The sequence below is a fragment of the Oncorhynchus nerka genome, linkage group LG12 (genome assembly GCF_034236695.1).
Source record: "Oncorhynchus nerka isolate Pitt River linkage group LG12, Oner_Uvic_2.0, whole genome shotgun sequence".
NCBI lineage: Eukaryota > Metazoa > Chordata > Actinopteri > Salmoniformes > Salmonidae > Oncorhynchus > Oncorhynchus nerka.
This window is the reverse complement of record NC_088407.1, coordinates 25,964,802-25,980,597: the sequence shown is the minus strand read 5'-3', so window position 1 is coordinate 25,980,597 and position 15,796 is coordinate 25,964,802. Positions and strand designations below refer to the sequence as shown.

Sequence of the window (15,796 nt, the reverse complement as noted above, 5' to 3'; positions counted from 1 at the left end):
TTTGGTTTATACCATTTTTAGCACATTTTTCAAAGAATTGATGTAATATATGGGTTATGTTGTTTTTCATATTATTGCGTAATGGTACACTTTGTGGGAATGACTGTTAAACTGTATGTGATGATGAAACTTGACATATTTCTATGCACAGATTCTATTGAAGCATCAAAACATGTCAGGACAATTTTCCTGTCTAGAAGGGCTACTTTCTTCTTTGGTGTTTAAATATTATAATAATAATGACTTAGTCCCAAATGGCACCCTATTCCTTACATGGGACCTATGGTCCCTGGTCAAAAGTAGTGCACTATATAGGGAAATGGTGCTGTTTGAGACACACACACTGTTTCAATGTCATATGGACAATATTGACCTAACCAAAGCCTGTAACTTTCTTGTACTTTCTTGTTTCACTTTCAGTGAAACATTGCATTTCATATCATAGCTCATTGTGATGCTTTCACTATCACATAACTTAAATGGATGGAATTGTTATGTGCATTGGGAGCATTTGCATGAAAATGGGAGGAGTTTTGCATAATAATGTATTATTTTAAATAAAAGAGGAGCTTTTCTTTTTTAATGTAACATTTGATTGCTAAGCATCCTCCAGAATTACGCTATGTCAAACTTCTAAACAGCCAAATACGAGCCCCCATGTCGAGACAAATACGACAAAAAACACATCACAAGCTGTATAATATTCCTGTTGTGTATTTTACTACCAGACTTGTTGTATAATGGGATGTTGACAGTTAAGACATTGCATTTCAACTATTGTGATGAGAAAAAAACGTTGATTCAACTTTTCAATAATTCAAAAAAATGGGCTAGATAGAGAAAAAAAAATCTGCATTTTATTAGAAGAAACATTTCTAAAAACCTTTCAGAACATCTTAATCTTACAACCGTAGAAATGTTACAAATAAGTAACCTAGTAATTACTGTCTAGCAATTTCATTTATATGCTTACAACAAACAAATACAAAAGGACCCAGCATTAAAATTCCGCTGAACATCTTTTTCACGCAAAGGCAGGATGGTTGAGCTTCGTAATGTGCAGCACAAAGATACAATATTCCTTATGCTGTTTAAAGCCAAAGGCAAAAATACAAGGCTGAACTGAACTACGCTAGCACTTAGGAATGGTACTACTGTAGTCTGCTACATTTAAAACACAGGCTACATTCTAAGAACACCACTAGCATACTATCTATAATGCATCCCAAATAAATGGTTCCATCCTAAGTAGAATGCTAGTGTGGACATCAGAACAGAGCATGCCTTCATACAGAATAATGAACACATGATAAAACACATAATAAACCAAGTTTGATGATAATGTACAGTGCATTCGGAAAGTATTCAGACCCCTTGACTGTTTCCACATTTTGTTACGTTACAGCGTTATTCTAAAACGGATTAAATTGTTTTTTCCCCTCATCAATCTATACACAATACCCCATAATGACAAAGAAAAAACAGGTTTGTAGAAATGTTGAAAACTGAAATATCACATTTACATAAGTGTTCAGACTCTTTACTCAGTACTTTGTTGAAGCATCTTTGGCATCTATTACAGCCTCGAGTGTTCTTGGGTATGAAGCTACAAGCTTGGCACACCTGTATTGGAGAATCTCTCCCATTCTTCTCTGCAGATCCTCTCAAGCTCTGTCAGGTTGGATGGAGAGCATCGCTGCACAGCTATTTCCAGGTCTCTCCAGAGATGTTCGATCGGGTTCAAGTCCGGGCTCTGACTGGGCCACTCAAGGACATTTGGAGACTTGTCCCGAAGCCACTCCTGCAAAGTCTTGGCTGGGTGCTTAGGGTTGTCCTGTTGGAAGGTGAACCTTCGCCCCAGCCTGAGGTCCTGAGCACTCTGGGGCAGGTTCATCTTTCCCTCGATCCTGACAAGTCTCCCAGTCCCTGCCGCTGAAAAACATCCCCACAGAATGATACTGCCACCACCATGCTTCACCGTAGGGATGGTGCCAGGTTTCCTCCAGACGTAACGCTTGGCATTCAGGCCAAAGAGTTCAATCTTGGTTTCATCAAACCAGAGAATTTTGTTTCTCATGATCTGAGAGTCCTTTAGGTGCCTTTTGGCAAACTCCAAGTGGGCTGTCATGTGCCTTTTACTGAGGAGTGGCTTCTGTCTGGCCTGATTGGTGGAGTGCTGCAGAGATGGTTGTCCTTCTGGAAGGTTCTCCCATCTCCACGGAGGAACTCTGGAGCTCTGTCATAGTGACCATCAGGTTCTTGGTTTGGGCGGGTGGCCAGCTCTAGGAATAGTTTTGCTGGTGCCAAACTTCTTCCATTTAAGAATCGTGGAGGTCACTGTTTTCTTGAGGACCTTCAATGCTGCAGACATTTTTTGGTACCCTTCCCCAGATCTGTGCCTCGACACAATCTTGTCTCGGAGCTCTACCGACAATCCCTTCGACGTCATGGCTTGGTTTTTGCTCTGACATGCACTGTCAACTGTGGGACCTTTATATAGACAGGTGTGTGTCTTTCCAAATCATGTCCAATCAATTGAATTTACCACAGGTGGAGTCCAATCAAGTTGTAGAAACATCTCAAGGATGATCAATGGGAAACAGGATGCACCTGATCTCAATTTCGAGTCTCATAGCAGTGTCTGAATAGTGATGTAAATAAGGTATTTCTTTAAAAAAAAAATGTTTTAATACATTTGCAATAACTTCTAAACCTATTTTTGCTTTGCCGTTATGGGACATTGCAGTGATGAGCATTTTATTTGACACATTTTAGATAAAGGCTGTAATGCAACAACATGTGGATAAAGGGAAGTGGTCTGAATACTTTCCGAATGCACTGTATATTACATAGTACAATAATAAAAACAAACACTTCTTGTAATAATGCACCTGTTGAGAATCACTGTTCTGAGAGATTTTATAATGGGACAGAGTACATTGCAGGCCTGTATGAAAAGCCCCCCCCCTTTTGGAGTGCAACAGTGAATTGTCCGGTGATTCACCATAGCGTATACAGTCACTCACAACTAGTGAAGTTCCACTTGGATTGAACATTGAACACAATTGGAGATGGTCATGTCTACAAAAACTCCATTGTAAAAGTATTGGTGGTGCGCTAGTCCAGTTTCCTATTTTTACATACATAAACTCCCATGAGTATGCCAAGAGTAGGACCTCAGCACCACAACAAGTTTAATTGACTACCTTCAATTACAAAGGAAATGTTCATTTAAGTAGACAGTGTTTCTTACATGGAGGTGAGTGTTTGCCATGATGCTGCATATTGGCTGTAATAAGAGAAGTGAGTGTGTGTTTGTGTAATACGAGAACATGCACCCTAAAACATAATATAAGGTGGATCCAATAACCAATTATAGTGTATTTGTGAGGCCCACTCATAAACAATTGTGGAATTTTGGGAGCGGGTGAGAGACATCACAACGGTCCTGCTGGGGTTGGGTGGGGTGGGGTGTGGGCATATCTGTAAACTTCACAACAATTTCTGTGAATCTCATTATAACCTGGCAGCATGATTTAGCTCACACGTACTCCTTGGTGCTGCTGGATGGTGAGAGAGCACTCACGCCACTCATGACAGGGTATTTGGGCACTGGCTTTTTACTCCTGGGGCAGGAAGATGCCAGCATGGCTCCCCCCAGCAGGTCCAGGAAAGAACCCCCCCAGGCGATGAAGATGGCTGCCCCAAACTCAAACCTGTTATTGGGGAGATGGAGAGAAGAGTGAGACTTGTTCTAGAACAGTGTTCTTACATTATTCTCCTGGAAAGCCATGTGGTGTGCACATTTTTTCTCCAGCCTTGCATTATTTTGAGTCAATAATCAAAGACTTAAGACGGCGCCAAGCCAACTTTGCTTGATAGGTATTACTGCACATAGAAATGGTAGTTATAGATCTGTAATTCGCATTGAAAGCAAGTCTAAGAAGTGATAGCTCTCTTCTATGTGCTCTATTTCTATGGTTCTCGTTCATTTTTTTTCTCGTTTCGTTTTTGTGTCTTTTACTTTAGTTTTTGTACACCAGATTCAAACATCTGAAAATACAATATTTTTGGTTATTGAAAATATATTTCATAGTGGTTCAGATGATACAATGATTCTCTAACCCAGGGTTAGGCAACCCTTTGTCCCAACTAGGCACCCCACCTGCCCAATTGAGTAAATTGATTAGTTCAGTGATTGCCTAAATTCAACACACCTGGTCTTCCAGGTCAGTTAAATAAAAAACATGAAGTGGATGCGGCATTCTACGAGGACCATGGCTACCTGCCCCTGCACTACACTAGGGGTTGTTTGTTTTGTCACAAACTGATATTTGGTGAACTATTAGAATTTTAGAAGCCAGGAAATGGCGGCGCGATTTCTGCATATTGGACCTTTTTTAAAATAAGACCACTCAATAGAAGGGAAAGGCCAATACATTCAGGAATTTTGTAGGGATACTTACTTGGTGTTGACAGGAGAATACGGGTTATAGAAGGCCCGGATGAGATTATGAGCGAACCACGAGCAGGCCACTAATGCACACAGAGCTGAAGGAGAAGATCAAACAGATACAGACAGATCAGTACATCGAGACATCATAAAGAGGTATTTGAGAGAGGGGAGCCATACACTCAAGAAGTCAATGGGAGGCTAGCTATTGAGTTCCAGTCATTAGCTGTTTACTGCCATTGACCTATGAGTCTTCAAATGAGCAACAATCTAGTCCCCCCTGTCCATGAATTATAATCTAAAATAATGAACGGATCCTAGATCAGCACTTCTATTCTGAGACCCTTTGTGAATAACAGGCCCTAACCATTAGATTTTACTGCCATTGTCTGATGAGAGTTAATAATTACCTCTTATATAACAGTAACAACCAGCATCCCAAATGGCACACTATTCCCTATATTGTGCACTACTTTTGACCAGATCCCTATAGGCCCTAAATAGGGAATAGTGTCAGAGTAATAGCCACATCTCCCTATGTGACCTCCAGGGGAACCAGAGTAGATGAGTGTGACATTTATTGCGCAACGTTTCAAATCGAAGGTCTTCGTCAGGCTTAGATGAGTGGGAGAGCAGCTGGTGGCCAGATAGAGGGTCAAACCTCCTACATACAGTACTCTCTAAGATCTCAGACGCTGGACCAGAATGACCAAGTGACCTCTAACACAGATCTTTTCATGTAATGTTAAATAAGAAGTGCCTACACATAAAGAAAAATACAGTATATGTCTGTGATGATTCTCTTGATCTCTCTATATAGCCATGCCCCTGTTAGGGACCAGAATGACAAAGTGACATAATAAGCACAGATCTCAGACCAGCTTAGAAAGAATGTTTTTAAAAAGTAGGGCCCTGAGATTTTCATGACCAAGAAATTTGACCATGTAAGGAAAACTCTGGACCCTAAGAACATATAATGTTTGTGGTGATTATTCTGATTGCTCTCTATATCCCCTTTAACATATCTCTCTCTCTCTCTCTCTCTCTCTCTCTCTCTCTCTCTCTCTCTCTCTCACTCACTCACTCACTCACTCACCACTCACTCACTCACTCACTCACTCACTCACTCACTCACTCACTCACTCACTCACTCACTCACTCACTCACTCACACACCTCCAACCAGTAGAATGACGCCTCCAGTCATGGCGGTGCGAGACTTCCACACTTTGTTGTTTCCTCCGCAAGTGGTACACTTCATGCCCATGATGGCCACGCCCAGCCCAACGATGGATACGATGATGCCAACAATCATCAGGGCACGGGTGGCCTGGAGAGTGCCTGAGAAACACACGCACACACATACACACACCAGGGAGAGGAGAGAGAGCAGGAAAGGGAGAGGAGGGAAAGGAGTAGCAAGATAGTGAGGGAGAGAGAGGTGTGGCACAGCTATAGATAGCTTTAATTTATAGACTTGTGGGATATATTGCAGAATGTAAAATTAAAATAAAAGATCAGCAAGTCTCTCTACCCCCCTCTACCCCCCTCTCTCTCCTTACTGTGAAATGCTTACTTACAAGCTCTTAACCAACTATGTGTGTACCATGTTTTGGGCTGCTACCATGTTGTGTTGCTACCATGTTGTTGTTATGTTGTGTTACTACCATGCTGTGTTGTCATGTGTTGCTGCCTTGCTATTATGTTGTCTTATGTCTCTCTTTATGTAGTGTTGTGTTGTCTCGCTTGTCGTGATGTGTGTTTTGTCCTATATTTATATTTGATTTATTTTGTATTTTTAATCCCAGCCCACTTCCCCACAGGAGGCCTTTTGCCTTTTGCTAGGCCGTCATTGTAAATAAGAATTTGTCCTTAACTGACTTGCCTAGTGAAATAAAGGTTAGATTAAACTAAATAAATAAATGCAGTTTTTAAGAAAATACCCCCCCCAAAAAGTAAGAGATAAAAATAGCAAATAATTAAAGAGCAGCAGTAAAATAACAATAGCGGAACTACATACAGGAGGTACCGGTTCAGAGTAAAGGTGCGGGGGCACCAGTGTTGAGGTAATTGAGGTAATATATACATGTAGGTAGAGTTATTAAAGTGACCATGCATAGATAATAACAGAGAGTAGCAACAGCGTAGAAGAGGGCAATGCAAATAGTTTGGGTAGCCATTTGATTAGATGTTCAGGAGTCTTGTGGCTTGGGGGTAGAAGCTGTTTAGAAGCCTATTGTACCTAGACTTGAGTTTTGCCATCTTCACGACTGTCTTGGTGTGCTTGGACCATGTTAGTTTTTTGGTGATGTGGATGCCAAGGAACTTGAAGTTCTCAACCTGCTCCACTACAGCCCCGTCGATGAGAATGGGGGCGTTCTCGGTCCTCCTTTTCCTGTAGTCCACAATCATCTCCTTTGTCTTGATCAAGTTGAGGGAGAGGTTGTTGTTCTTCCACCACACGATCAGTTCTCTGACCGTCTCCCTATAGGCTGTCTCATCGTTGTCGGTGATCAGGTCTACCACTGTTGTGTCATCGGAAAATTTAATGATGGTGTTGGAGTCGTGCCTGGCCGTGCAGTCATGAGTGAACAGGGAGTACAGGAGGGGAATGAGCACGCACCCTGAGGGGCCCTCGTTTTGAGGATCAGCATGACAGATGTGTTGTTATCTAACCAAACTACCTGGGGGTGGCCCGTCAGGAAGTCCAGGATCCAGTTGCAGAGGGAGGTGTTTAGTCCCAGGGTCCTTAGCTTAGTGACGAGCTTTGCGGGCACGTTGCGCTGTAGTCAATGAATAGCATTCTCACATAGGCACTCCTTTTGTCCAGGTGTGAAAGGGCAGTGTGGAGTGCAATAGAGATTGCATTATCTGTGGATCTTTCGGGGCAGTATGCAAATTGGAGTGGGTCTAATGTTTCTGGGATAATGGTGTTGATGGGAGCCATGACCAGCCTTTCAAAGCATTTCATGGTTACAGACGTGAGTGCTATGGGTTGGTAGTCATGTAAGCAGGTTACCTTAGTGTTCTTGGGCACAGGGACTATGGTGGTGTGCTTGAAACATGTTGGTATTACAGACTCAGACAGGAAGAGGTTGAAAATGTCAGTGAAGACACATGCCAGTTGGTCAGCGCATGCTCGGAGAACACGTCCTTGTAATCTGTCTGGCCCTACGGCCTTGTGAATGTTGACCAGTTTCTGATGGTGCCAGAGGGTAGGGCTGTCGTATTATCGGCTCTGAACTAAATAATGCTATTTTCTTTTTTTTGCATTGTTCGTATTGTTCGTTTTGTACATAATGTTGCTGCTACCGTCTCTTATGACCGAAAAGAGCTTCTGGACATCAGAACTGGAATTATATTTACCTCAAATTGGACAAGGAGTTCTTCTTCAATGAGTCGGACACGAGGATATACTGCAGACTCCCGATCAGGCACAGATCCCCGTGATTCGCTGGAGAAGGAAACAGAGATTTCGAAGCAAAAGATCAGGGTGCCTTGCGAGGATCAGCCCTTGCGTTCCGTTCTGCTAGCTAACATTCAATCGCTGGAAAATGAATGGGGCGAACTGAAAGCACGTATAGCCTACCAACAGGACATTAAAAATTGTAATATCTTATGTTTCACCGAGTCTTGGCTGAACGACGACATTAAGAACATAAGACTGGCGGGTTACACACTCTATTGGCAAAACAGAACAGCAGCCTCTGGTAAGACACGGGGTGGGTGCCTAGGCATTTATGTAAACAACAGCTGGTGCACGATATCTAAGGAAGTGTCAAAGTTTTGCTCGCCTGAGGTAGAGCATCTCATGTTAAGCTGTAGATCTGTATTTTTTTGTAGCTGTCTATATACCACCACAAAGCGAGGTTGGCACTAAAACCGCACTCAATGAACAGTATTCCACCATTAGCAAACAGGAAAATGCTCATCCAGAGGCGGCGCTCCTAGTGTCCGGTAACTTTAATGCAGGGAAACTTAAATCAGTTTTACTGAATTTCTATCAGCATGTTAAATGTGCAACCAGAGGGAAAACAATTCTGAACCACCTTTACTCCACACAGTACAAAGCTCTCCCTCACCCTCCATTTGGCAAATCTAACTATAACTCTATCCTCCTGATTCCTGCTTACAAGCACACATTAAAGCAGGAAGCACCAGTGACTCGGTCTATAAAAAAGTGGTCAGATGAAGCTGATGCTAAACTACAGGACTGTTTTGCTAGCACATACTGGAATATGTTCCGGGATTCTTCCGATAGCATTGAGGAGTACACCACATCAGTCACTGGCTTTATCAATAAGTGCATCGAGGACGTCGTCCCCACAGTGACTGTACGTACATACCCCAACCAGAAGCCATCGATTACAGGCAACATTCGCACTGAGCTAAAGGGTACAGCCACAGCTTTCAAGGAGCGGGACTCTAACCCGGAAGCTTATATGAAATCCCGCTATGCCCTCTGGCAAACCATCAAACAGGCAAAGCGTCAATACAGGACTAAGATCGGATCGTACTATACCGGCTCCGATGCTGGTTGGATGTGGCAGGGCTTGCAAACTATTACAGACTACGAAGGGAAGCACAGCCGATAGCTGCCCAGTGACACGAGCCTGCCAGATGAGCTAAATAACTTTATTTATCTATAATCGCTTTGAGGCAAGTAACACTGAAACATGCATGAGTGTATCAGAGGTCGACATTCACAAGGCCTCTGGGCCAGGCGAATTACCAGAACGTGTTCCCCGAGCATGTGCTGACCAACTGGCAAGTGTCTTCACTGACATTTTCATCCTCTCCCTGTCTGAGTCTGTTATACCAACATGTTTCAAGCACACCACCATAGTCCCTGTGCCCAAGAACACTAAGGTAACCTGCTTACATGACTACCAACCCATAGCACTCACGTCTGTAACCATGAAATGCTTTGAAAGGCTGGTCATGGCTCCCATCAACACCATTATCCCAGAAACACTAGACCCAATCCAATTTGCATACCGTACCAACAAATCCACAGATGATGCAATCTCTATTGCACTCCACACTGCCCTTTCACATCTGGACAAAAGGAACACCTACGTGAGAATGCTATTCATTGACTACAGCTCAGCCTTCAACACCATAGTGCCCTCAAAGCTCATCACTAAACTAAAGACCATGGGACTAAACACCTCCCTCTGCAACTGGATCCTGGACTTCCTGACGGGCCGCCCCTAGGTGGTAAGGGTATGTAACAACACATCCGCCACGCTGATCCTCAACACGGGGGCCCCTCGGGGTGCATGCTCAGTTCCCTCCTGTATCCCTGTTTACTCATGACTGCACGCCAGCCACAACTCCAACACCATCATTACGTTTGCTGATGACACAACAGCCTGATCACCGACAACGATGAGACAGCATATAGGGAGGAGGTGAGACCTGACCGTGTGGTGCAAGGACAACAACCTCTCCCCCAACTTGATCAAGACAAAGGAGATGATTGTGGACTACAGGAAAAGGAGGACTGAGCACGCCACCATTCTCATTGACGGGGCTGTAGTGGAGCAGGTTGAAAGCTTGGCATCCACATCACCAACAAACTAACATGGTCCAAGCACACCAAGACAGTCGTGAAGAGGGCAAGACAAAACCTTTTCCCCCCCAGGAGACTTGGGTCCTCAGATCCTCAAAAGGTTTTACAGCTGCACCATCGAGAGCATCCTGACGGGTTGCATCACTTCCTTGTATGGCAACTGCTCGGCCTCCGACCACAAGGCACTACAGAGGGTAGTGCGTATGGCCAAGTACATCACCGGGGCCCAGCTTTCTGCCATCCAGGACCTCTGAACCAGGCGATGTCAGAGGAAGGCCTTAGAAATTGTCAAAGACACAAGCTACCCAAGTCATAGATTGTTCTCTCTGCTACCGCTCGGCAAGCGGTACCGGAGCGCCAAGTCTAGCTCCAAGAGGCTTCTACACAGCTTCTACCCCCAAGGCATAAGACTCCTGAACAGCTAATCAAATGGCTACCCAGACTATTTTCACCCCCCCCCCCCCACACGCTGCTGCTTCTCTCTGTTATCATCTATGCATAGCCACTTTAGTAACCCTACCTGCATGTACATAATTCCCTCAACTACCTCGACAATGTGTCCCCGCACATTGATACATTGACTCTGTACCGGTACCCCCTGTATATAACCCTGCTATTGTTATTTAATGCTGCTCTTTAATTACTTGTTTTTCATCTCTCTTATTATTATTTAATTTTTGGGGTGGGTATTTTCTTAAAACTGCATTGTTGGTTAAGGTCTTTAAGTAAGCATTTCACTGTAAGATCTACACCTGTTGTATTTGGCAGGATGTGACAAATACAATTAGATTTTAATTTGACTAAAGGTCTTAAATTTTTTTTTAAATGTTTGAACCATTATTTAACCAGGAAGGGCTCATTGAGATTAAAATCTCTTTTACACGAGCGCCCTGGCCAAGATAGGCAGCACCAAGTCATTACAAAAAAATTACAGACAGACAACATGAAAAACTACAAGTAATCTAGTAAAAACCATTGAATTCACAAGAGTATAAAACAACTAATTAAAAACATTGACAGGTCAGGGAATCAGCCTCAAAATCCTTCATCAGTGATTTCAAAACACCAATCGGGACAAGTTCTTCCAGTTTAAAAGTATTTTGTAAGGCGTTCCAAGACGATGGCGCAGAGTACATAAAAGCCCTTTTACCAAATTCAGTTCGGACATTTGGAACAGTTAGCAGGATAAAGTCCAGCGAACGAAGAGAGTACCCACCACATTTCTGAACAAAAAAATGCACAAATAAAAAGGTAGTAAACCCAGAATGGCTTTGTAAATAAAAGTATACCAGTGACTGAGCCTACGAGTGACTAGAGAAGGCCAGCCAACCCTGGTATACAAAGTGCAGTGGTGCGTAAGGGTTTTGCAGTTTAAAATAAATCTCAAAGTACCATGGTAAAGAGTGTCAATTGATCTCAAACACTGAGCGGAAGCATTCATATATAAAATATCCCCATAGTCTAGTAAAGGCATAAATGTAGCTGATACTAGCCTCCTTCTGGCTTCAAAAGAAAAACAGGCCTTATTCCTCAAATAAAATCCCAATTTCAGCCCAAAAAAATTTGTAAGTTGTTGAATATGCAATTTAAAAGAGAAGCCGTCATCAATTAAAATTCCAAGATATTTATATGAGGTTACAACCTCAATCTCCTTGCCCTGACAGGTAGTAATAGGTGAAAGGTTCAGAGGTCTATTTCTTGCAACGGTGGTACCGTGGGGTACAGCGGGGTTAGGGTGATATTCCATGGTATCCCCAATTTGCATGCCTGGCATGCCCTCATTGTGTTTAGAATATAGCAGAAGAGGAATTTTTTTTCCTTCCTTCCTTCCTTCCTTCCTTCCTTCCTTCCTTCCTTCCTTCCTTCCTTCCTTCCTTCCTTCCTTCCTTCCTTCCTTCCTTCCTTCCTTCCTTCCTTCCTCCCTCCTTCCTTCCTTCCTTCCTTCCTCCCTCCCTCCTCCCTCCCTCCCTCCCTCCCTCCCTCCCTCCCTCCCTCCCTTTCTCCACATCGGCTGTGGAGAGCATGATCACACAGTCTGCTGTTGTTTAGGGGAGGGGGGATTGAAAGCTACTATCAGGATCCCTAATCTGTCACCACATCTCATAAAACTGACAGAGAGGGAGAAGCAGAGGCCACCCCAAACCAGTCTGTGAGAAAACGGAGAAAGGGAGAAAGGGAGGGATGGGTGGATGGAGGGAGGGATGGAGGAGAAGAGAGGAAGGAAGGAAGAAAAATTCCTCTTCTGCTATATTCTAAACACAATGAGGGCATGCCAGGCATGCAAATTGGGGATACCATGGAATATCACCCTAACCCCCCTGTACCCCACGGTGCCACCTAGACTCCCCACCCTGTACCCCACGGTGCCACCCTCACCCCCCTGTACTCAACGGTGCCACCCTGACTCCCCCCCCTGTACCATTCCTAGAACCCCCAAACCTGCTCACTGTCAGCAGTTACAGCCAGTAAAAACTGGAACTCTAAGTGTTCTAAATCTGAACAGGCATCTCTGTTCAATGAAATCCCTCTCACCAACCAGTATGACATGAGAAACCAAGAAGAGTAGATGGGGAGTTATATCAAATTACACCCAGGTTCTCTTCATTATGGTGCCCTAAGGGTCTGGGGCAAACCGAGGTGGGAGGAAGAGGGAGGGGAAGGGCATAAAATTCCTGCACAGGTTACTGTGTTGCTGTTGCAATGTCAACTCTTTTGGTTGTTCACAGTTAGTTAGTTAGTTAGGACCAGGACATCTCTGGCATCTGGAGCCCCAGTCAGCACCCTCCCTGTGCCACCTTTCTATGCCAGGGTATAGTGGGTGATGAATGGGCAGGGGGCATGCCAGTCGGGGCCTTACCACCTTGGGGGTGGACCGGCGCAGCCGTTTGAGAATGGACAGCAGAGAGGGGAGGGGAAAATGGGTTGGGAGGTGGGGAGAGGTTGCCGGGAACAGTAACAGGATTGAGAACTCCAGGTGTTCAATGGGGTTCTGATAAGAGTAAATGTCAGATACGTTTGTAATTGATTTTTCAAGAGTAATATCCAGAGTGATTGAAGTGTCAGTGAGTTATCAGTATCCCACTGTATAATAATACAAAAGGTGCTACTAAATGATAACCACGAGAGGGGCAATTAAATGACGAACAGTCCCGAGGTGACACATTTATCAGTGACACCAATGTGCTCCATTGAACAAGAACTGCTCCATAGGAAAATGGGTGGGGACCTCAGCTGACCGTCTCAGGTGTCTGATCACATGTCTGCTCACCTGTATCTCCCGTCAATCAATTCCATTTACTGGTACAACATGAGAGTTTTCCGAAACAAGTCACCATACTCATGACATTCCTCCTTTGATAATAAGATAGCCTATCGGGTTATATGCATGCGTAATTCACAGTGCGTGAGGTGCGCACAGGACGCGCATACCGTCATAGAAATATAACGGTCGAATAAATATTTCGTTTTTTATACTCACCGTCTAGCTGCAGGATCGAGTCGTAGATTTTACATTGGAGCTGCCCTGTGCTCTGAAAAGCGCATGACATCCATAGTCCTTGGTACATGGCAACCGCCGTTATGATGTTGTCTCCTACGTACGCAGACATCTTCCACTGTGGAAGAATGGTCCCCACGATAAGTGCAATGACACCGACGAGTGACAGGGCGAATCCTAAAAGTTGAATTCCCGAGTTTGCCATCTTTAAAAATAAAATTATTTTGTCGATTATTTTTTAAATGTCTAAATAAATACGTTTCTGTTGATGAAAAAACTATGAATCCTTTTGTGCGTGTCCAAAGGCACACAACGGTTATCTTAATGCAGTCTATATTTGCAAGGTAGATCTACCTATCTTCATTAAACGCGTCAGGATAGCGTCAGTAAACACAATCTTGTTGTGGTTCTTGATCTCCTTTCCACCTGTTATAGCTTGAGCCGCACCTTGAATAGTAGTGCTGAGCTTGCGGGAAGGGGGATTTAAATTCTGCATGAGGGCCCGAGAGGGGGTGTGTGTGTCCAGTCACCGTGCCCGGTGCTCTTCTCGCATCCCCTCCTCCCAGGGCCCTTACCGTTATGTCACGCCCATTGGCCATGCTACTTCTTCATTCCAGGGAAGCTACAATTGTTTCTCGAGCGGTAACTATTTGTTCAGCTTCAGAATGCCAGCGTTGTTTAGCTGACAGGTGTTCCCAGGCCTTATCCGTTGAAAAAAATTACCTCCACATTTTTTTTCAAGATGAAACTGTTTGTACATTTTCTCCTGGAACTGTCTAGAGACACATCAGGTTCATATTTTACCTTAACAACTGGCCAAATGACAATAAATAACTTTTTCTTAGAACTTGTTTTCCAGTGAGGGATGCCTTTCCTTGAGAGGAGACCCTTCATGCAGGGCAGGTGAGGGCAGAGCCCCATATTTTTGGGGAGCTTTCCTGTTTTTGCATGTTATTTTGGCATTTATATGTGTCACATATCAGTGTAATATGCAATAATAATATCAGTGTAACAATGTAATATATATATATCATTGAGTTAATAAAGCAGCATACCAACATGGTATCTTTTTTGTTTTCTTGAGTAAGGCACTTCCAAAATGCAGGTGTTTCAGCATTACGCCGTGATTGGCTCAGTGTTCTGTCACTCATGGGGACACTACATCACCACCAAGGTAGAACTAGAAAATTGTAGCCCCTTGGGTGCTGCCAAGTAGGCTCAAGGTCATTGGCCACAGATAAAAATGACATATCTACAGTAGCTTTGATTGGACTGATCATGTCAACATCATACTATCAAAATCTTAGCTTGCTTTATGTAGGCCCTAAGAGTTTGTGGGCACCTTTCGTCAACGTTATAGCGCAATTAATGTTTAGTGTTGTGTTGTGTAGTGGCTTTGCTGGCATGCACCCCTCCCCTCCCCCACCACCAAAATGTACACGCTAAAATCACCACAGCTCTCCTTGTAGTCATATGTTTTACATTTCTGTATTTTTATACAGAGACAAAACTTGATATGTCTTGATATTATAAAGGCTTATGCATGCTTATAACATGATACCTGGATGCTTTAAGTGTTTTAAGTGATACCAAAATATTCAACAGTCAGATTGCATTGTGCAGGTCCACAGTTTAGCAAGTCAGTAGGCTAAACTTGTTTGTGAAGTTATGTAATTAGAAAAACAGGATACACCTCAATAGAATATCTCATTAACAATCTAGAATAAAATCCTTGGCGGAATAATGATATTTGTACTGACTACGACCTGGAGTTGTGTGTGTGTGCGGTCACATGTGTGTTGGACCCTAACTGCTGCAGTGTCACTGACCTACTTCTGTACAGTAAGGTAGGCTACAGATCAGCCATGGGCCATAACTCACTCTCCCTTTCTCTTCTCACAGTAGACTGTTAGCCTCGTAAATACCTGACTGGCGTGGTAGAGAACCATTTGTGTAAGCTCGACTGTACACCAACCATCTCAATCCCTCACTCCAGCAATCACAGCATACTGACACCAACTGCCACTGTGGACAGACACGAGACACATTTTAATTACCATGTGTAGACATATTTATGAAAATGTGGGCACAACCAGAATGTGGACAAGATCAGGTCGAAGGACACATATTAGTGTCACGTATAAACTAGGCAAGTGTTCAGCCGCTTCCTAGCTAAGCCCGGGGCCTCGATGTTGGGCTCAGGGGGTCAACAAAGGGCCCATTGTTGCTGGGATGAAGGTCCTTGTAATTTAAGGAATGTCCTCTAGTCCTAT

At 43.7% G+C, this 15,796-nt stretch overlaps 1 protein-coding gene across 1 annotated transcript; it reads right to left on the bottom strand.

Annotated features, from left to right (window-relative positions):
• Positions 1 to 835: 835 nt before the first annotated feature.
• LOC115116118 (claudin-7-A-like) lies at positions 836 to 13,989 on the bottom strand. The gene is made up of 4 exons (XM_029644608.2): positions 13,506 to 13,989; positions 5,629 to 5,793; positions 4,467 to 4,551; positions 836 to 3,716 (listed from the first exon to the last, which is right to left on the bottom strand). Exons 1-4 carry the CDS (start codon positions 13,726 to 13,728, stop codon positions 3,542 to 3,544), a joined length of 648 nt encoding a protein of 215 aa, XP_029500468.2. The 5' UTR covers positions 13,729 to 13,989; the 3' UTR covers positions 836 to 3,541.
• Between the last annotated feature and the right edge of the window lie 1,807 nt (positions 13,990 to 15,796).

Bases quoted from the DNA above. Each gene is read 5' to 3' on its own strand.
- LOC115116118 (XM_029644608.2), bottom strand. From the start codon at position 13,728: ATGGCAAACTCGGGAATTCAACTTTTAGGATTCGCCCTGTCACTCGTC. The intron at 5,794-13,505 runs GTGAGTATAAAA...TGTGTTTCTCAG, and splicing joins CTCGATCCTGCAGCTAGACG to GCACTCTCCAGGCCACCCGT. The intron at 3,717-4,466 runs GTAAGTATCCCT...CCCCAATAACAG, and splicing joins TATTCTCCTGTCAACACCAA to GTTTGAGTTTGGGGCAGCCA.